At 48.7% G+C, this 22,038-nt stretch overlaps 2 protein-coding genes and 1 non-coding gene across 4 annotated transcripts; 2 read left to right on the top strand and 1 right to left on the bottom strand.

The window, feature by feature from the left end:
• Nucleotides 1–1,850: 1,850 nt before the first annotated feature.
• On the bottom strand, nucleotides 1,851–1,922 carry TRNAG-UCC (transfer RNA glycine (anticodon UCC)). Its single transcript has one exon. It is a non-coding gene; the product is annotated as a tRNA-Gly (tRNA).
• Nucleotides 1,923–1,933: 11 nt separating this feature from the next.
• On the top strand, nucleotides 1,934–18,033 carry LOC123044937 (D-lactate dehydrogenase [cytochrome], mitochondrial). Of its 2 annotated transcripts, none has more exons than XM_044467816.1 (17): nucleotides 1,934–2,267; nucleotides 2,383–2,476; nucleotides 2,629–2,729; nucleotides 2,826–2,874; nucleotides 9,016–9,108; nucleotides 9,359–9,473; nucleotides 10,194–10,254; nucleotides 10,426–10,462; nucleotides 10,554–10,615; nucleotides 10,799–10,895; nucleotides 13,246–13,320; nucleotides 13,665–13,773; nucleotides 16,041–16,150; nucleotides 16,342–16,404; nucleotides 16,895–16,974; nucleotides 17,221–17,399; nucleotides 17,523–18,033. In XM_044467816.1, exons 1-17 carry the CDS (start codon nucleotides 1,963–1,965, stop codon nucleotides 17,816–17,818), a joined length of 1,926 nt encoding a protein of 641 aa, XP_044323751.1. In that variant the 5' UTR covers nucleotides 1,934–1,962; the 3' UTR covers nucleotides 17,819–18,033. The 2 variants fall into 2 exon arrangements, with proteins under 2 accessions (XP_044323751.1, XP_044323752.1); XM_044467817.1 differs by having other exon boundaries at nucleotides 1,940–2,267; nucleotides 17,221–17,395.
• A 347-nt stretch (nucleotides 18,034–18,380) lies between these two features.
• LOC123044939 (probable carboxylesterase 15) lies at nucleotides 18,381–19,642 on the top strand. The gene has a single exon (XM_044467818.1). It carries the CDS (start codon nucleotides 18,431–18,433, stop codon nucleotides 19,412–19,414), a length of 984 nt encoding a protein of 327 aa, XP_044323753.1. The 5' UTR covers nucleotides 18,381–18,430; the 3' UTR covers nucleotides 19,415–19,642.
• The last annotated feature ends 2,396 nt before the right edge of the window (nucleotides 19,643–22,038 follow it).

Genomic DNA, 22,038 nt, shown 5'->3' with positions numbered 1-22,038 from the left:
TCGTGGAAGCTGCGCACCTGTTCGACTCTAGGGGATGTCGCGGAGAGAAAAAAACCATATAACGGTAAATGCGTCTACCGCTCATGCATGCAACTGGTTGGCTAGTAGACAAGCATTAGCTGCTTGCCCGCTCATGCATGCACACTATCTGCTCCGCTAATTGTTGTGCCACGCAACTGATTGGCTAGTAGTACAAGCATTTGTTGTTTGCCCGCTCATACATGCGCCTACCTGCTCCACTAATTTTTGTTCCACGCAACGAGTTGGCTAGTAGTACAAGCATTGCCTGCATTGAAAGACAAAAAGGCAAGAGCAAACTTGGTACGAAATGAAGAAAATACTAGCATGAAGAGCAATTGGAAAAAAGGAAAAACTCAGACGCAGAGTAATGAAGAAACAAGGGAGTAAGGACCTACCATTTTAGGAGATTGGGTGCTCAATCTGTGTGTCTGCCGGGAGTCGAACCCGGGTCTAGGGGATATCCCGAGGAGAAAAAGCCATATAATGGTAAATGCGTCTGCCGCTGATGCATGCAACTGGTTGGCTAGCAGTACAAGCATTGGCTGCTTGCCCGCTCATGCATGCACACTATCCACTCCGCTAATTGTTGTGCCACGTAACGGGTTGGCTAGTAGTACAAGCATTGGCTGCTTGCCCGCTCATACATGCGCACTACCTGCTCCACTAATTCTTGTGCCACACAACGGGTTGACTAGTAGTACAAGCATTGCCTGCATTGAAAGACAAAAAAGATAAGGGCAAACTTGGAACGAAACGAAGAAAATACTAGCGTGTAGAGCAATTGGAAAAAAAGAAAAAACTCAGACGCAGAGTAATGAAAAAACAAGGGAGTAAGGACCTACCATATAAGGTAAATGTGTTTGCCGCTAATGCATGCAACTGGTTGGCTAGTAGTAAAAGCATTGGCTGCTTGCCCGCTCATGTATGCGCATGCATGCGCACTACCTGCTCCACTAATTCTTGTGCCACGCAACGGGTTGACTAATAGTACAAGCATTACCTGCATTGAAAGACAAAAAGGCAAGGGCAAACTTGGAACGAAACGAAGAAAATACTAGCGTGCAAAGCAATTGAAAAAAAAGAGAAAAAACTCAGACGCAAAGGAATGAAAAAACAAGAGTAAGGACCTACCATATAACGGTAAATGCGTCTGCCGCTCATGCATGCAACTGGTTGGCTAGTAGTACAAGCATTGGCTGCTTGCCCGCTCATGCATGCACACTATCTGCTCCGCTAATTGTTGTGCCACGCAATTGATTGGCTAGTAGTACAAGCATTGCCCGCTCATGCATGCACACTATCTGCTCCGCTAATTATTGTGCCACGCGACGAGTTGGCTAGTAGTACAAGCATTGGCTGCTTGCCCGCTTATACATACGCACTATCTGCTCCACTAATTCTTGTGCCATGCAACGGGTTGGCTAGTAGTACAAGCATTGCCTGCATTGAAAGACAAAAAGGCAAGGGCAAACTTGGAACGAAACGAAGAAAATACTAGCGTGCAGAGCAATTGAAAGAAAAAGAAAAAACTCAGACGCAGAGTAATGAAAAAACAAGGAGTAAGGAGCATTTGTTCTAATTCCTCGTAATTCCGATCTTGGCCCTCCAGAGAAAGGAAAGTATCTCTCCTTGTAGAGAAACAAAAGGAAACTATCTTTCTCCTGAATGTGTGTATCTCTTCTTTTCCTACCCTAAATGATTTATTGCCGCTAATCTATGACTTAGACAAGGGTAATTTCGTCCTCCGCTAATTGTTGTGCCACGCAACTGATTGGAACAAACATGCGAGTAAGGGCCTACCCATTTCAGGAGCTCGGGTGCTCAATCTGTGCGTCTGCCGGGAGTCGAACCCGGGTCTATTGCTTGGAAGGCAATTATCCTAACCGTTGGACTACAGACGCTTTGGTGATAGTGTTTCTTCTATTACGTATAAAAATACAAATGCGTTCCCCAACACCAGTGAATCGATGCCCCCCCATCCTGACGAGCACGTGGTCCAGTGTCCGATCCGTCCTGCCGCCATCCATGGCCGCCTCCCTCTTCCGCCTCTCCCGGCCCCGCCGCGTGCTCCTCCCCTTGTCCGCCCTCCGCCTCCCTTTCTCCACCCAGCCCCTCCCGCAGCCCCGGGACCCGTCCTCCCCCAATTCCAACCGCGGCCTTCCTGCCTTCCTCTCCTTCCTCGCCGCCGCAGCCGCAGGCGGAATCACCGGTTCCGTCGCTCTCTGCGATGCCGGCCCCGACCACCGGTGCGTGCATGCCCATCCGATCCAAACCAGTCGCTCGATCGACGGCTACGTCACTTCTCGCATCGTTGACTGCTGAGCTGACAGCGCCCTGTGCTTGTCTGTTGATTTGGCCCAGGGTCGGCGGGAAAGACAGCACCGAGCTGTTGGTGCGTGGGGAGCGCAAGCGCGTGCCACGGCAGTTCATAGAAGAGCTCGCATCCTTCCTCGGGGTAAGTGAATTCGAGTTCCGCGCTGCCATTGCCGGCTTGCCCTAGTGCCTGCGGGCGGCGATGCTGCGTACCTTGTGTTTGTTGTTTTTCCTGTCCGTTGGTTAATTCAATCCGCGGCATGCTTACTGACTAAGTGGGTTGCTGTTTTGCAGGAGAACCTGACGGTGGATTACGAGGAGAGGAGCTTCCACGGGACGCCGCAGAATAGCTTCCACAAGGCAGTCAACGTGCCCGACGTCGTCGTCTTCCCAAAGTGATCTCACCCGGCACACACTGACAATTACCCTTTTGTGGGTTTATATGCCAAGCTTGTTCCATGTATTGTAATGCCTCCATTACTGATTTGCAGGTCCCAGTATGAGGTACGGAATATTGTGATGACTTGTAATAAGTACAAGGTATGGCACGCTTCCATTCATTAGCCTAAAGGAACATCATATGCTCCCTGTTTTGCAAGAGTTACTGATTTGGATTCTGTATCCTGTACTTCTGGTTTCCACAACAACCATTTCTATGATTGAGCCACCTAGCTGTTCCTTTTCTTTTTTGAACTCTTATCCCCGCCTGTATATTGATCTCAATTCAAAAGAAATGGGCCAGTTTACGTGGGAAATGGGTTGAAAACCATGATCCAGTTTATGTTGGAAACCTGATCGAAACCTTAACTGCCCGAGGGGCAATACATCTCGCGGAGGCAAGAACATAGAAAACACCCCAAAAAAACACCAAGTACAAGTTACAACACAGCGCAAGGATCAACCACCTAAACATCAGAAGAATATAGATGGTTGTGATGCAGCACAATCTAAGGCATAACAACATAAATGGTGCACTAGCAGCAGAGAGAGGCTATCAAGGAAGCAGATCATGCCAGGAGACAGCACAACAGCAAACTTCAAGGAACGCACGTGGAAGCATCACCAAGACAACACCGGAACCACTGACAGGGGTAGACCACGGGTGGCCACATCGAGGAGTTGTGCCATTACCAAGACCGAGCCATCCGACACTCGGGAAGGGTTTTCATTGCCCAGGAAGGAGTAAAGATGACCACAGGAAAGGATCTGACTCGACAAGCATGCACGAGGGGGAGCCGCGAGTTCACCGCTGGAAGGGAGGGTCTCATTCCAATGGACGTCGAGAAATAACTGTGATGGTGAAGTGACATGATCGAAGAGAATGCCGTTAATGAAATCATCCCCACAGGAGGGTGGTTGTCACCCAAGGTGGAGTGTATAGGAAGGGCACACACAACAATGAAAGAGATGATAAGAGGATCTACCCAACGGCAGTGTCCGGAGATGTTGGAGATAGCTTAGAGAATACCAAGAAGTTCATCGGAGGACAAGTAGGAGATGAAGACAGCGCCACCAACATGGGAAACAGTGTGAATGCATCGCTGTTGTCGTTGCCGCGTGACCGGCAAGGGATTTCTCCCCATTGCTACACTGCCGCCGAGGAGGACGAGGTCTGACACGCCACCAAGGTGGAACGCGGCGCCTGCAGGCGTCGCCGTAGTCAACCGGCGGCCGTCGGGCAGATTTCTTTGGTCTCCTCACAACCTCCAAACTCCTCCACACCTCTGACACGGCAGGACCGGAGGGCAACCACCAGCTGCACAACATGAGGCAAGTTAGAGATACGACATGCAAATCAAATGACGAAGAACGAAATCAACATAGGAGACACAAGATTTTAACGTTGAAAACCCCTCCAACACGAAGGGGAAAAACCCCTCCACCTTCAGACTTCGCTACGCTCCACTTCGGCCCAAGCCTCCTGGCGACGGGCGTCACTCCACTCGCTCGTTAGAAGTTAGTCTTTATCTTTATAATTGAATTTGGATCACAACATAACAAGGCAGAGAGCAGCAAGGCTGTCGTGGCGCAAGGATGGAGAATCCGGGCCAGGGGAAGACGGAGGTGGATGTGTGATTGGATCTGATGGAGCGAGAGAGGGGGGGGGGGGTTGGGTGGATGCTGTCGGGTTGGGTGGATGCTGTCCAGATCCACAGTGGCATGGCGTATGCCAAAACTAGATCCTGCATTGGCCGCTGACACCATGGCAGTACCGGGGGACCATCATGGAGGGACGCTGGAGGCGGATGAGGCGAGAAGGACGGGGACGGAGGCTAACCAACGGTGGTCGGGCGTCGTGCACGTACGCGCGAGGGGGCAGATGAATCAGGGACGTGTGCGATTGGCGCAGGCCTTCGCGTGCGACGTGAAGCCACAACATCCGGACGAGTCTGACCCCGCCCCAGCGGATCTGACGATGGCGTGCGGCTGAGGAAGGGGTGCGGAGGCGCAATCCCAGATCCGGCGAGGTCCGAGCGCAACGGCAAGCCGGTGACCCCCACGGGGCGGTGATGCGGGAAGGGAGGACAAAGCTAGACGCGGGATGGAACAAACTCTAATTACTTTAAGGCCTAAAAGACAGTAATATTCTGAATTCTGATGCTTTATTGATCGTGGGAGAAGCCCCATATATAACAGGAATAACTTGGCTGACAAGCTGACTCAAAGGGAATACAATCTGGACTCTGGAACAAGTTCTAATCTGGACTCTGCACTTATTTGGAATCTGAACCTACTAACTAATCTGGACTCTGAACCTAATACGAATCTGAACCTTAATAACTACTTGTAGCAGTACAGGAATCCTAGCCACTTTGGGCTGGACCAGGGGGTGGTGCGACCAGGGCTTGGGCCCTCCGACCATATGTGGTTCCCCACATAACATCTCTCCCACCCTCCACAAACAGCTCATCCTCGAGCTGAAACGTGGGAAAACGAGCAATTAACTCATCCAGCGGCTCACATGTTGCATCATCTTCAGAAGCCCCAACCCACTGCACAAGAACATGCTTCACGCCGCGGCGAATGCTGGATTGAAGAATCTTGGTTGGTGCAGGCACCACACGGCCATCCTCAATGGCAGGAAGTACAACAGGAGTAGCTGGTGGTTCACCATGAAATGTTTTAAGGGGACTGACATGGAATACATCATGGAGTCGAGTTCCAGCAGGCAGCGCGAGTCTATATGCAACAGAACCAATGACTTCAGTGACTTGGAAAGGCCCATAGAAGCGAGGAGACAATTTGCCATGCTTGTGACCTGGTAACGATGCTGCTGCACGTTGGTGAAGGCGAAGCCACACCCAATCACCAATGCCAAATGCCAGCTCGCGATGCTTGTCATCATAATAATGCTTTGCCCGCTGCCGCGCTTGATGGAGACGCTCACCAACCTCATGAACGAAGTTGGCGCGATCCTGCAAGGCGGTGTCCACAGCTGCACCTTGGCCTCGCCAGGAACATAGTCACGAAGACGTGGCAGTGGCCAACCATAGACAACCTCGAATGGAGTGGCACGAAGAGCGGAGTCGTAGGACGTGTTGTAGCAGAATTCCGCCTAGGGCAACCATTCGACCCAGCGCCGTGGCCGATCACCAGTGAGGCAACGCAGGTACATTGCGATGACTTTGCTGACAACTTCAGTCTGCCGGCAGACTGGGGGTGAAAGGCTGAGCTCATGTGAAGCTGAACGCCGGACAACTTGAATAACTCACGCCAAAAGTTGCTGGTGAAGACAGGATCTCAATCACTGACAATTGACTGTGGAAGTTCATGGAGGCACACACTGCCCTCAAAAAATGCCTTTGCCACAGAGACAGCCGTGTATGGATGGGACAACGGAATGAAGTGTGCATATTTGGAGAAACGGTCAATGACCGGGAGGATCACGGACTTGCCATGCACCCCTGGCAGCACCTCGATGAAATCCATGGAGATATCACTCCACACAGACGTTGGGACCGGCAGAGGCTGAAGTAACCCGGCAGGCAGGAGTGTTTCTGTCTTATTGCGCTGACAGATTACACAAGCACGTACCAAATCCTGAACCAATTGGCGATCACCAGGGACATGGAAATCAGCTCGGAGTCGATGAAGCGTCTTTTGGACCCCCTGTGTGTGCCATGAGCATGTTGCAAAATCGCTGGTATGGACGGGGAGGTGGGCAACACATGCACCCGACGCCCATGAAGAATCAAGTTGTCAACACAACTCCAGGGGTGGTCGTGATCACCGGCGCGAATACCATCACGAATGGAGGTCAACTCAGGGGAAGCGTTGATCTCACGCCGTAGGTCCTCAAAGATGGTGAAGATTGGCAGCGAGAGAGCACAAAGCGTAGATGCTGCATCGGCATCACGACGGGAGAGGGCGTCAGCAACGATGTTGAGGCGACCCAGGCGGAACTCGACAGTGAAGTCGACTCCAAACAATTTGCTGACCCATTGGTGTTGAGGGATTGTCGAAAGCCGCTGGTCAAGGAGAAACTTCAGGCTGTAGTGGTTGGTGCGTACGGTAAAGGCACGACCCCAAAGATATGGCTGCCAGTGACGTACAACCTGAACCAGTCCAATGAGTTCCCGCTCATAGGCAACAAGCTGGGCATGGAGTGAAGCAATGGGCCGATTGAAAAGGCCAAGGGCCCCGCACCTTGGTGAAGAAGGGCACCGAAGCCAGTCCCGGAGGCGTCGCACTCAACAATGAAGCGAATGTCAAAGTCCGGCATCTGGAGCACCGGATCTTGACCAAGGGCATGCTTGAGTGCCTAGAAGGAATCCTCTGCCTCTGGGCACCATCGAAATCCCTCCTTGCTGAGTAGGCGCGTGAGAGGAGCAACGAGCATGCCGAAGTCCTTGATGAACTTGCGATAGTAGCTGGCCAGCCCCAAGAAGCCGCGTAACGCCCAGACCGAACGAGGCGTAGGCCAGTCAGCAACTGCGTGCACCTTATCCTTATCCATGGCCACCTCATCAGCATCAATGACATGACCCAGGTAGGCCACGGAGGACTCACCAAAGCAACACTTTTTGCGCTTGAGGAAGAGGGACTGCTGCCGCATGACCTGAAAGACAACACGAAGAGTGCCGATGACGATACGCAGCTGTATGGTGTCAATCATGCGGATACTCCAGAGCCCGGTGATGGCGTGAAGCGAGATGTGTGGCGTCTCTGGTTCCTCCTCGAAAGGTGCATCCTCAGGCACAAAATCATCGAGCTTGATGAAGAACAAGCGTGCACATCGATGACTTGGGACGTATTGCTCATCACAGTTGTAACAGAGACCTTGGCGACGGCGTTCAGCCATCTCGGTAGGTGTGAGGCGGCGCGTAGCGCGAGGAGCCGGTGTAGGGGCAGCAGTTGCAGCAGGAACGCCTTGTGGCATGGGACGTGCAGCAGGCGGCAAAGTCGGCCCTCGTGCCCAAGACGTCGAACCACGGGGACGTGTCGGGACCATGAGTGGTGGGAACAGATGGCGTTGTTCATATGCCTTAGCGAGGGATACTACCGTGTGGAGGTCCACCGGTTGCTGAAGCTCGACATCGACTTTGAGGCCTTCAGGAAGTCCGGCTGTATACAGGAAACGCTGCTGGGCTGAGCTTAATGGTTCGCTGGTCCTGCACAACAGCGCCATAAATCTGCTGGTGTAGTCGGCAACGGTAGAGGTGATCGGAAGCTGAGCCAACTCGCCCAGGGGGTTGGCGCGTACAGACGGCCCAAACTGAAGGTGACACGCCTCCTTGAAGTGCTGCCACGAGGTAATGCCATGATCACACTCAAACTGGAGGTACCAGAACTGAGCATTGTCTACTAGGTGGTATGCCGCTGTCCACACCTTGTCAGCCTCCTCCGTGCGCTGTCCCCGGAAGAATTGCTTGCACCGATGAAGCCAGCCAAGCGGATCGACGGAACCATCGTAAGTAGGAAAATCGAGCTTGTGAAAGCGTGAGACACCGAAGCCGGAGCCGGAGCCAGAACCAAGGTGCTGGTATGGGAGGGGGGCAATTGACGTGAGGTATGGTGAGGCCGGCATAGGTGGGCTGGGTCTGTAGTGTTTGAGGAAGTGGCTGATAAGAATTGGCGGGTGGCTGTTGGTAGGGAAGTGGTGGCAGAGATGCGTGGTGGAAAGCTGGGTTGAACGGAGGGTAAACATGAGGTTGTTGTGGGAAGAATTGGGAGGACGGAAAGTGGGGTGGTGACGGCGGTGGGGGAAAGCGTGGATCAAATCCGGCGCTCAGGAGGGTGGGGACAGTGGTGGGGGCGGTGGTGGCGAGGGCGGCGGAGGTACCAGACGGTGTGGAGGAGGCGGCGGAGGAGCCGCTGGCTGCCAGCAACGCCGCGCGCAGGTCGACCAATGTGGAAGGTGGAGCGCTGGGGCGCTGTTCCAAGGTGTTGAGGCGCTGGACGAGGCCCTCCATGAAAGCCTGATCTGTGGCCCGTTGCACCACCATCTCCTTCAGCTGGGTCGCTAGCTCCTTGAGCGCGAGGTTGATGTTCCGCCGTCGTCTTTGTCATCGTCCACCATTGTAGATGACGCTGATACCAGATGGAACAAACTCTAATTACTCTAAGGCCTAAAAGATAGTAATACTCTGAATTCTGATGCTTTATTGATCGGAGTTGGTACATTCCATTTCAGTAACACCAAGTGGTGTTTCTTTCTTTCTTTCTTTCTTTTGGAATCAGGTGCCGATTGTACCATATGGTGGGGCTACATCAATTGAGGGACATACGTTGGCACCTCATGGTGGTGTTTGCATTGACATGTCTTCAATGAAGGTAAATATTAAGATTTATGATCAACAGCCATGTAATCATAACATTAACAATGATGTAGATGAACTCATTATGAATAAATCGAAATCTTACTCTAATGCCTAAAAAGTGCTAGAGTACTTGGCTCATCTATTTTACTATATTTTGTTATACCAAGCAGGCAAGCACTTTCTTAGCAATGAGCTATATACATGCAGGATACGATCTGTTAATTTCATACTGTATATTTTAATGTATCATAAATTCATTGCAGAAAATCAAATCTCTGCATGTTGAGGATATGGATGTTGTAGTTGAACCAGGAGTTGGATGGATTGAGCTGAATGAATACCTGAAACCCCATGGTCTCTTTTTCCCTCTTGACCCAGGCAAGCTCCTTGTGTCCTTTCACCTTCCATTTTTTTCTGTCCATTTACCTTTTCAACCGACGAAGTGAAGTATTCCCCAGCCAAGAAGTCCTGGGTTCGACGCAGCCTCTCTGCATTGCTCTGTGCAGGGGTAAGGCTTGCCTCGTATCCTTCCCCAGAGCCCACCTGGTATGGGAGCTTCTAGCACTGGGTCTGTCCTTTCTTTTTACCTTTTCAACCGACCATGTAAAATCCAGATTGACATAACCTGATATGAAATTATTCAATCATCAAAATCAATAAAAAGGCCATCATGGACCAAGATCCAAACAGATCAATCTTGTCAAAAAAAAAAAACCTTTCATCATGCCCTTTGTTGCTATGTCCTTTGCCCTTTCATATTCAGTGTAACTCGACTACAGTTGAACAGCAACTTTGTTTGCAACCGACTTGTGTAGTGTAATTGCATCTTCCAGACATTTAGGTGCAAAATCCAGATTGACATAACCTAATAAATTATGTTCAATGCAACTCGACTGCAGTTGAACAGTGTAATTGCACCCTCCAGACATTTAGGTGTTATGTACCTTCTGTCCTAGGGAGATAACTATGCATGTTTGTAGTACTCAATAGTTGCACTGAAGTTCGATCATCTTTCTGGGTCCACTAAATGGCATCAGCGGCTGCTTGCTTTTGCACTAGTTTAGTGGCGTAGCTTATCTACATTGGTCTGATTTACAGGACCTGGAGCCACTATTGGTGGAATGTGCGCTACACGATGTTCTGGTTCATTAGCCGTGAGGTAATTCTCCGTATAATTTCAGGCCACTTTTTGGCTTCTACAGTGCACCTGTAACCCCATCTGCACAAAGAGGAAGGACAGCCATAACATGCACAATTCACCTGTTTATCTGTTGTATTCTTATGATACTTATGTTAGATGGCTTTGATGAATTTGCTTCTTAGTTTGTAGGTATGGAACTATGCGGGACAATGTTATCAATCTTCAGGTCCTTTTGCTATCCTCATTATTTCCCCATATACTGTACATTTGACTAAGCATACAAGTAGTGATCGTAGTGATCTTTTATGGTACATCAGGCTGTTCTACCAGATGGCGACGTTGTCAAGACCGGTTCTCGGGCTCGAAAGAGTGCAGCTGGGTATACAAGAACTGCTCCTGTTTCTTAAGATTAAAAGGCTTCATTTCTTCGGGAGTGAATCTTAGTTGTGCTGCGCTGCTTGCTTTTCCCATAATGTCTACATATTATATATATGAAGTTATACATCTGTTGCTGCCATTAGTATTGACAACTTTTTTTATTTTCCACCATGTTGAATGTCAGATATGACCTAACTCGGTTGATTATTGGAAGTGAAGGGACTTTAGGGGTAATTACAGAAGTGACTTTACGACTTCAAAAGCTTCCATCTCATTCCGTGGTAGGTCTTCTGTTTTGATTTATTCACTGTCGAAATAATGTTTTGCTAACAATTCTTACTGCACTTTGTATACTTGAATGTTAACTGTTAAGTTTTAACAACTAACCTGTTTCTCTGTTTAGGATATACACTCTTTATGTAGCACATCCTGTGGAGAAACACCATTCTTCATGCCGTATTACTATGACTTAACTCTTATCTTGCATCTTAGGAATGGAAACAACATTTGTATGAACACAAGATATTTTCTTTTAACAGTCTATCTTATCCTGCACTAGACAATTACATTATCCGGAACATTTCTATGTGATGTTCTCCCTATGTTCCTAAAAAAATGTTTATTGGCTTAATGTTCTATGATATAAAATTTGGGAAGTGTTTTTTTCCGGGAAAACACAAAAGCTTTGCATTTCAATGCATTGGTAGAAGGAAAGAGTTTGTACAAGCCCAAAGAAGGTCACACTCCAACACACCGCGGTCGTCCCTAGGCTTGACCTCAGCCCCGTAGCACAACCTGAAGGCCTCTCACGCCCGCCAGACACCCATTGCCTGGCTTCCTCTTGGATCGTACCAACGAGGGAAGGCAAGCTAAGGGGAGCGTTGTCGAAGATAATGCATTGCGATGCTTCCAGAACATGCCACCAACATGATGGCTGTGGATGTGCCCTTCTGAGGAGAGGCTGGTGTTGAAGTGTATATGTGGATTGCCTAGCCCTTTCCGTCAGTTCGGCCTTTTGGTTGTGTTGGCTAGCGCATGAAGCTTAATATGCTATCAGAAAAAAAAGGGCAACCTGGTGCATGTAGCTCCCGCTTGCGCAGGGTCCAGGGAAGGGTCCGACCACTTTGGGTCTATAGTACGCAGCCTTTCCCTACATTTCTGTAAGAGGCTGTTTCCAGGACTTGAACCCATGACCTCATGGTCACAAGGCAGCAGCTTTACCACTGCGCTATCAGAGATTAGGTTATTTTTTTAGCACGCGCAAGTCGTGCTGATCCAATTTCGCGATGCCGCCATCTTCCTCTGGCCAGCTCGCGCTTTCATAACATGGTATCGGAGCCTAAGGTCTTGAGTTCAAGTCCTGGCTTTCGCGATTTATCCAAAAATTGTTGCTGCCCCCTCTGTGTCCACGTATAGGCCTCTTGAGTCATACCTCTGAGTCTATTCACGTGTTGACTTCCCGCGTCACACGTGAGAGGCGGTGTTGAAGTGTATATGTGGATTGTCTAGCCCTTTCCATCAGTTTGGACTTTTGGTTGGGTTGGCTAGCGTATGAAGCTTAACAGCTGGGACCGAGTGGCCCATTCGATGCCACCAATCCACGAAGTCGTCCTCCGCATTGGGTGTCTTGCCGTCGAACGCAACCAGGAAAGAACATCGTGCCACACCACGCGCGAGAAGGAACAAACAGTGAGGAGCTGAGCCATTGTTCCTCCGACTGATCACAGAGCACGGAACATGATGCATGCTGAAGGCCTCGGCGTGCCAGGCTCTCAGCAGCCCAACAAAGGTCCTGGCAGGCAAGCCACACAAAGAACTTGACCCTAGGTGGGGCCCAAGTCATTCAGTTAAGCTTCCACGAACTTGAACCGACTGCCCCCCCCCCCCCCCCCTAGAACAAGATTCGTAGCAGCTCTTGGAGGAGTATCGGCACACCAACCACCAGACCTCGATATACTGCCAGAGTGCCAATGGGCTCAGGCCCCTCTGATATCCGAGATCCAACGGCGGCCAGCCAAGGCATCGCTGACGGTCCGGCATTTCCTGATGCACCCGAGACCAACGTTAGGAGCTCAGGCGCAATCTCAGAAATGGCACGGCCATCGAGCCAGCGATCCTCCCAGAATAAGGCTGAGGTCCTGCCACCAACCACCATCCTGGTGGATGCGGCCCATTGTGGCGAACACCTCACACTCATCGTGGGAGAATTACAGGTCGAGGCCTCTCCCAGAGCGGAGGAGTTCAGTGCACATCCTCCACAACCAGCGGATCCTTAGGCTGGTCGCGGCCCTGCTAAGGTCCGGAACACCAGCCCCCAGGTGAGGCGACCCACCTTCGCATGGACGCCCTCCACGTGGGAAGGCGGTCCGCAATCCTAAGTTATAACATATAAACCGCAACACGGCTATTCTTACAATGCACCAGTATTCACGTCGCCACAACATTCATCTTGTTTTGCCATTTCTAGTAGCAAACCATGTACCATTTTCAATGTTAGAAGTTTTGAAAGAGTAATGGACATGCATAGCATGCTACCTTATTCGTCTAGCTTTGTCGACCTTTTTTTGTAGTTCTCTCTGCGTCTTCATTTTACCTATGAACTCATTCCTCCTAAATGCTCTCTATATTCAGGTTGCTATGTGCAATTTTCAAACGGTTAAGGATGCTGCTGATGTTGCTATTGCAACAATGCATTCTGGCATACAGGTTTGTCCGTGTCCTTCCGTTTTTCTTTCATTGCTATGACATTTGAAAAAATTGTAAGTCAAATATGAAATAATCGACATCCTTACCAGTTACCACATGGACTTAATGTTCATATCTCCATGTTCGTATTTGTTCATGTGACATAATTTGTCCGTTGCACATTAAGTGGCCGTCGATGGTGGTGTTAGATGTTTTTCGGGGACTATTGTAGGTGTTAGCTTGACTTCAGTTGAAGTGCTTGAGTACAAGTTACATTTGTTGAGATGTATCAGTGGGTAACCAAAATTCAGTAAGGTTGTTGTTGGCTAGTTAGTTACTGATACTATCTTTTTCTGGTTGGTTAGGTCTCGAGAGTGGAATTGTTAGATGAGGTTCAGATAAGGGCAATAAACATGGCAAACGGTAAAAGCTTGCCTGAAGTGCCGACCTTGATGTTTGAATTCATAGGGACAGGTAACCTAACTTGCAGTTTTATGCCATTTATATTGCATTATGCATCTATGGTGGCAGTCCTGAGTTCTAGTAGTACAATCTAGATAAATTTGAAATATGTGCACATTCCTTAAATCAGTATCTAGATTGATGATCAGAGTCGCATGATATGTACAAGGAATTATGCAAGTTGCCGCAACGGTTCAAACTGCGAAGTTTTATGCATGCAACCACCCAAATACACACCCCAAGAAGATTTCACTACATTAAAAAGAATATAATACTACAAAGAGGAATATAAACATAAAAAATGCTTAGATTTTGCAGGCATATTGACATAACTGACAGATTCATTTCCATGGTCTTAATTTTGTATCTATAATACTAATAGTTTGTGAATTTGATATTGCGTGATTGACAATAACAGGTAAAGAATGACACTATCTACTATACCAGCAATATATTGTTTTTGTATTCTAGGTTATAACTTAGCATATACTCCCTCCGTCCCATAATATAAGATGCTATTACAACCAATGTACTGGCTGTAATAGCATCTTATATTATGGGACGGAGGGAGTAGTTAAAACTTTCTGGTGTACATATACCTCTTGCGTGTTAAGGAGTATTAGTATTGTGGTCTAGGAATCCTTATTAGTCTATTTTTAGTTTCCTTGCACCTCAAGTCACGTGTAATATATATATATGCCCCTTGGGCCTTCAATAAAGTTAAGTTGCTTTGCTAACATGGTATTAGAGCCTAGGTTTAGGTCTCCGGATGCGCAACTCGCCCTCAATTGGATTTTTTTTTCCAATCTCTGTCCCGATCCAATTTTTGCATCGGCCGCCGCTGCTCCTCTCTCCGGCCGGCGGGCCTACCGCTTCTCTGCCTGCTGTATGGCTTTACGCGCGTCCTCCTGCGCTGCTGGTTCGCCAGGTCTCAGCTGCGTCTGCTCGACGCTCTCCTCTGCTGCGGGCCTGCGCTGCTCGATCGTCTCCAAGGCACATATCGAAGCCCGTCTTCTTCCACGCATCGAAGGCACGCATCGACGACGCTGCTCCCAGATCGACACAGACGACAAGCTCTCTGGCGGCCGCCCTAGTCGCTGTGGGCACACGTCTGCTCCGGGACCAGGTCTCCGGGTCAACGCCCCGTCCGTCCCAGCTGTGGATCCCATCGATGCCACCCTCCGGATCCTGCTGCCGGCCACCGGTGCTCTCAGCACGCTACTGGATCTCCGCTACTTGGTGCTAGTTGCTTCCGGCAGCAACTTGGTGCTAGCTACCTACTTCCTCCTGCTACGTGGTGCTGCTTGCTGCTTTCCTGCTGCTACGTGATGTTGCTTCCTGCTGCTACATGGTGCTCCCGTCCCCTGGTCCCCTGCCGTTTCTAGTTTCTTTGTTTTCCGCTGCGTCCACCAAATCCGTTGAAATTTTGTGTTTTGTCATGTGAGTCCACCAAACTTTTGTCTGCCAGCCTTTTTCTGGTCATTGTCCTCTCAATAGGATTTCTGTGGCCTCTCTTTGCATTGTTGATCTAAGCCCATTCTCTTGCCGCCGTGCTTCTTTCGCCGTCGGTTAACATGGGCCATGATTCTTTAAGCAAATGCTTCATTCTCTTGATGTGCCATCTTCTTTTGACAACCCATCTTCTCTTGATACTTCTTTTGTATCTTCTATTGATGCGGTGTCTTCCTCTGATGTGCCATCTCTTCGTTATCCCCTTTGGCGACTCGACAGGTTTTGAAGATTCTTCATGCTGCGACGACACTCTCAAGATGCGGATTTGGATTATCATTTTTTTCTAGAATTACGCTTCTTCAAATGCAATGCTATTGCATACGCTTTGCATTTGAGGGTGTGTGTTAAGGAGTATATTAGTATTGGTCTAGGAATCCTTATTAGTCTATGTTTAGTTTCCTTGCACCTCAAGTCATGTGTAATATATATATATGCCCCTTGGGCCTTCAATAAAGTTAAGTTGCTTTCCTAACATTGCGATCTCTCTATTAAAACTAAATTCACTTTGTGCACACTACTTTTTAGTAGACTCTAGACAATTTTCAGAAGTGATACCCATAGCTCATGCTTGTGGTCTACAGCTGTTCCTTATCTTGGGGATGTAATTAACACATATTCAGTAATTTACTATCGTCTTCTGTTGGTTGTTCACTTGCTTGGACAAGTTACTTAAAAGCTCTTCTTAAGCTGCAAACATTCCTTCAGCTTACACATCAAGAACTGACTGATCTTCCTTCTCTTTGTTACTTTCCATTGCAACTATTCAGAAGCATATGCACTTGAACAAACACTGTTGGTTCAAAAGATTGCTGCAGAGCACCATGGTTCTGATTTTATTTTTGTGGAGGAGCCAAATGCTAAAGAGGAACTGTGGAAGGTCAGTCATCTGAAATTGTAGAGCTAATCTACAGATGTTTCTTTGTGCCGCATGATTGTGCACAGGCCATGCAATACCAGTGTCATACAGTACGACATTATGTTCCCTGGTTTCTGGAGAATAGTAGTACTGTGATATATATGATATTTGTTCTTGAAGCATATTTTAATGGCATTTTCCTCTATGTGCAGATCAGGAAGGAGGCACTTTGGGCTGGTTTTGCCATGAAACCTGATCATGAAGCTATGATAACGGTTTGATTGCTTGCTCAGTATTTGATATCACTATAGTCATCACCTTTTTGGTTGGTTAGAGATATCTAGTCTCTAGTGGCATGCATCATATACCATTATGTTTACCTCCTTAGTTGTGAATCTTGGCATTTGTCAACATGCACCAATTTAATCATCATTTGGCGAAAATATGGAATGTGATCCAATTTTAGTTCACATTCAAGTATAGGGTACTTAGCAAATAGCAACGAAATATCTTCTCAGTTATGTAAAGGCCTAAAGGGTAACTGGCGCCGCTCTCTTCTCTTTTTTGAATCAACATATGGCTTTTTTGTCCCTTGGTGGTAAATGCAGATCTTGTCAGCTTCATAATTTTTTTTATCTCATATGCTCACAGAGATCGGCCAATGCTCATTATGATTATTGTAGCCTTATTATCTGTTGGTTTTCAGTGGATGAACTGTATCAAGTCTTGTAAATTCTAATGCCGCCCCAATTGTTGTTCATGCAGGATGTTTGTGTTCCATTGTCTAGACTTGCAGAATGCATATCTGTATCTAAGCAACTACTTGATGCGTCACCATTGACTTGGTACATATTCTCCCTTACGCAGTACCTAGGTTTTTCCCATTTTGTTATTTGTTGTAGCTAGGAAAGCCATGGCCACCTCTTTTGTATTAGATTTGTATTTATAGGAGAGCAGGGCAGTTTGAAAATTCGATCGAACTCTTGATGAAGTAGCATGCGATTCTTACCGCAGCTCCAGCATGACAGTACAGTATGCTATCCTTTTAATTATCCAGGAGGACCTTCTCTCTGACTTGTGTATGTTTTCAGTTTGGTTATCGCCCATGCCGGTGACGGAAATTTCCACACAATTATCCTATTTGATCCAAGCCAGGAGGAAGAGCGAAGGGAAGCAGAGAGACTAAACCATTTCATGGTTCATACTGCTCTGTCCATGGAAGGTACATGCACAGGAGAGCATGGTGTTGGCACAGGGAAAATGAAGGCAGGTGACCTATGACCTCTTTATCTTATCAAGGCCGTGATTTGTTTCGAATTTCCACATGAGTCATCAACAAGTCAGCACCCATGAGTGTGACAAGTGACAAGTGCTTTGGTGTGTGCATTGGCAGTACCTGGAGAAGGAGCTGGGGATGGAGTCACTGAAGACGATGAAAAGGATAAAGGCCGCGCTGGATCCCAACAACATCATGAATCCAGGAAAGCTCATCCCACCCCACGTCTGCATCTGACCAACGAAGTGCCTGATTCCATGGCAGTGGGTTCGGTTGTTCAAGTTTGTCGTGGTGCCGCCACTGAATGCGTCCATGAAACCTTTGGATCTGTTACAGCCTTACCCGAGGACTCCAACACATACTACATGAGTTACAATACAACTTACAGTACCCGGCCCGGCCATACTGAATAAAAGGACCAGGACGTTGTTATCTCTTGGTGTTATTTGTACCAATAGTAGTATACATGCATGACACCGTTTACTGGGCCTGCTTCACGTATTAACATACCTCCAAAACACGAGGGAGTGGTTTACATCCTGGTTTCACAAAATAGCGTTCTTGCTCTATACTCTTGTTGTAACAGTCATATATTCGCTCCGTTCATAAATATGAGATGCTTTGGATATTTCGAATATGGACCAAACACAAACTGAAATGAGTGAACAAACACACTGAAATGAAATGTGTACATCTGATTCAAAAAAGTTACAACATCTTGTAGGAGTATATGTGAATTGAGGGAATACTTGTATTACAAGCTCCACCTATGGACGCTGTATTTATTGCGTGACGGCAAAGCCTTGTCCCCTAGTGCCGGCCGCCGGACACCGTTGATGGCCTGCACCAGCACGGCCGGCCGCCGGACACCGTCGATGGCCTGCACCAGCACGGCCGGCCGAGATGACGACGACAAACACACAACACCACCTGGTGCAGCGCGCACGTCACGTACTCCACTGAACCGGGTCTATATCATCACCTCGCACCTGGCAAGTCCCATCTCACCACGGTTCACTGCCATAATGGCTTCCGAGGACTCTGCCGCGCCCGTCGTCGTGGACGACTGCCGGGGCGTGCTGTTGGTGTACAGCGACGGGGCCGTGGTGCGCAGGGATGGGCCGGGCTTCGCCACGCCGGTGCGGGACGACGGCACCGTGGAGTGGAAGGACGCCGAGTTCGACGCGCCCCGCGGGCTGGGACTCCGGCTCTACAGGCCGCGCCAGCGGAACCAGCTCCTACCGGTCTTCTTCTACTACCACGGCGGCGGCTTCTGCATCGGCTCGCGCACCTGGCCCAACTGCCAGAACTACTGCCTCCGCCTCGCCGCCGAGCTCGGCGCCGTCGTGGTCGCCCCGGACTACCGCCTTGCCCCCGAGAACCGCCTCCCCGCGGCCATCGACGACGGCGCCGCCGCCCTCCTCTGGCTTGCTTCGCAGGCCGGCCCCGCCGGCGACACATGGCTGACAGAGGCCGCCGACTTTACTCGGGTGTTTATCTCCGGTGACTCCGCGGGAGGCACCATCGCCCACCACCTGGCCGTGCGTTTCGGCTCCGCGGCCGGGCGCTCTGAGCTGGGCAACGTCCGCGTCAGGGGCTACGTCCAACTCATGCCCTTCTTCGGCGGCACGGAACGGACGAGGTCCGAGGCGGAGTGCCCCGACGACGCGTTCCTCAACCGCCCGCTCAACGACCGCTACTGGCGCCTCTCGCTGCCTCCCGGCGCCACGGTCGACCACCCGGCCTCCAACCCGTTCGGGCCGGACAGCCCGGCGCTGGAGGCGGTGGAGCTGGCCCCGACGCTGGTGGTGGTCGGAGGCCGCGACATCCTCCGTGACAGGGCCGTGGACTACGCCGCGAGGCTGCGGGCGATGGGGAAGCCAGTGGGGGTGAGGGAGTTCGAGGGGCAGCAGCACGGCTTCTTCACCATCGACCCGTGGTCCGACGCGTCCGCGGAGCTCATGCGCGCGCTCAAGCGCTTCATCCACACCGACGGGCGCTTCGACTAGATCCGTTCCATCGCCTCCGACTCGCCAGTCTCTGTCTTTCTGCTGCTTTACCAAGTCTACAGATGGCATTGCAATACCAAAACTCATGAAATTACACCGAGGCAAAAGATAAGCTCCCACACGGAACAAATAGATCGTCTTGTTTCAGATTTTCTCAAAGACCCATGGAATGTACTCATGTTTGCTTTCAAAGCTAGATCGAAAGATTACACGAGATTTATTGGAACATTGAACATATAAACCTCTCTAGGCAACCCGGCCATAGAGGGCACCTGCGCGCGCTATAGTTTTTTGACCGTCCGATGGTTTTACTCCTGAACGAATTAGCTGCTCGCAGTCACTCCTCCGTTGGTCTTCTCGTACATTAATATCATCTTCACATGTGAATGTCAGGTGGGGCTTGTTACTTGTGGGGTCAAGGAAATAAGGTGCTTTGACTTCGATTTTATGTACGTGAAGAATTTTACTGTGTGGGGACGATGGGAACGTGGGGTGAAACCCTATCAACCAGTCCCCCATACCCCCGCGTCCATCCTCCTCCCCCGCTCCCCACTCTCCACGGCTCCCCGCAGCCGCCGCCTCTCCCTCACCATTCCCATCTCGCCAGAACCGCAGCTCCCGTTAGTCCTTCCCGGCCAACTGAGGAGCCCCCATCCCAACCCCACGCCGGGGTTCAACGGCATGAGAGGAAAGGATCGACGATGACCCAGTAAAGAGGATGAGAGATCGAGGAGGGAGGGTGTTGTCGCAGAGGAGAGGGGAGACGTAGGGGGGTGGAGGTCAGGCATCGACATCGGAGACGCAGATCCGCGGTAGAGCCAGAGAGGTCAGGCCGGTCGGCATGGATGTCCTGCCTTGTGCACGAGGAGAAGGGCGGCGAGGATGTGCTGCTCTATGCACGACCGTCGAAGTGCAGCATCACTGTGATGTGTATGGCTTCTCTCTTTTTCTCTCTGTTCCTAATTTTACAAACTGCTAAGTTGGTGCTTGATTTCGTTTCTTTTAGATTTTCCTGTGGCTTTCTCCATTAATATGTTTCTTCTCAACGATCATATCAATCTGGCTATCGTTTGGACATGTGATTGGTTGAGGTAAGTGCAAGATTATTATCCTTCTATAGACTGTATTTTTTCTGTATAGCATTGTTAGGCCACTAGATCGTATGGGTCAATGATTTCCGGTAGTGGGGCGTATAGTATTACCTTCTCCTTTACCTGACGAGCTCGCGCCGGAGGTCATCGTGATGTGGCAACGGCGTGAGCGCGAGTGTGCGTGGGTGGCGACGGTGGTTGAGCTTCCCATCGTATCGCGCTAACCCTAGATCGGTAGGGATATTGGTGGGGGTTGCGGCGCACGGTGAACCTCGTGTCACGTGCGGCTGGCTCCCCCACCCCTTTATATTGCTTAGAGAGTAAAAAAAGTACAGAATTATTTTTGAATAGAATATTGTAAAGTTTCCGCTGCAAAGTAAAGATTTTATCCTCCAGTTAAATTAGAACCAACGGGAAAATTTAATTGGAAGAACAATTTTTTTAAAGTTTTTTTTTCACTTGTGGGTGAAATCAGATTCTGATAGCTTCTACTATGGCAATAGAAAGATATTTGATTAAAGTTTAATTATGGTATTGTTATTTTCTAACCAACATTGATGATGACAATATTATAATTCAATGAGTCTTATAGTTAAAAGGTCAAATTTCTGATAAATTTTGTATCAAAGTGACAAATTTTCAGAGAATTTGATAAAGATTGAGAAATGTATATTGCTAGTCTTCCGCTGCAATAAAGTTGATAATGATGATTATTTTCTTAGCAAAGTTGCTTAGTAGAAATTTTTATCATCACATTATTTATGTGTTATATGCGTTTTTCCATTTCTGCCCAACGATGATGTGGAATTAATGTAAAAAGGTGATGTCTTATTCTGCCACAACGGTGATCTAGAATATAAAAGAAAGTTTTAAAAGTTTAATATGCATATTTTTTAACTAGATCAACATGGGGTTATTTTTTATGCTCATTATTGTTGATTATTGGCTAATTTTTCTCAGACTAAAAGTTTTCCATGCCTTCATTCATGAAAGCGAATGGTTGGGTACTTGTGACCCGAAAGATGACCAAGAAAGGTCATAACGTGAGGGAGTATGTCCCCTCTAAAGAATGGTTTCAAAAGAAAAGAGATAGAGATTTGAGATAAAACAAGCAACACGCGTGTTTAATTTGACCAATGTCGGATCAAGCATGTGTGTCAAAAAGCATTCGGATTTGTTTATAATTTTGATGATTGAATATGCAGTCAAAAGAGCCAATTCTGGCATTTATGTCCCTTACAGGGAATTACCCGCATGGCGGAAAAAGATGATTATGATAAAACCTGCATGTCAGGAAAAGTCTAGGAAAATCCCTGCGTAACCCGTATGGCGGCAGAAATTTTCTTAGACTTATCCTGTATGACAGGAGAAAGACATGATGACTCATGTGATTTTAATGTGTCCCACTCTGGGAGAAAAGTATGGAGTAGCTATTATGCTTTCCTAGTATCGACCGTACATATTATGTGTAACGGTCATTAAGCACTCAATAAATCCGAAGAGAATAAAAGTTATAGATGAAACTAAAGATAA

Source organism: Triticum aestivum, chromosome 2B (genome assembly GCF_018294505.1).
Source record: "Triticum aestivum cultivar Chinese Spring chromosome 2B, IWGSC CS RefSeq v2.1, whole genome shotgun sequence".
Taxonomy (NCBI): domain Eukaryota; kingdom Viridiplantae; phylum Streptophyta; class Magnoliopsida; order Poales; family Poaceae; genus Triticum; species Triticum aestivum.
This window is presented reverse-complemented; position numbering and strand designations above follow the sequence as displayed.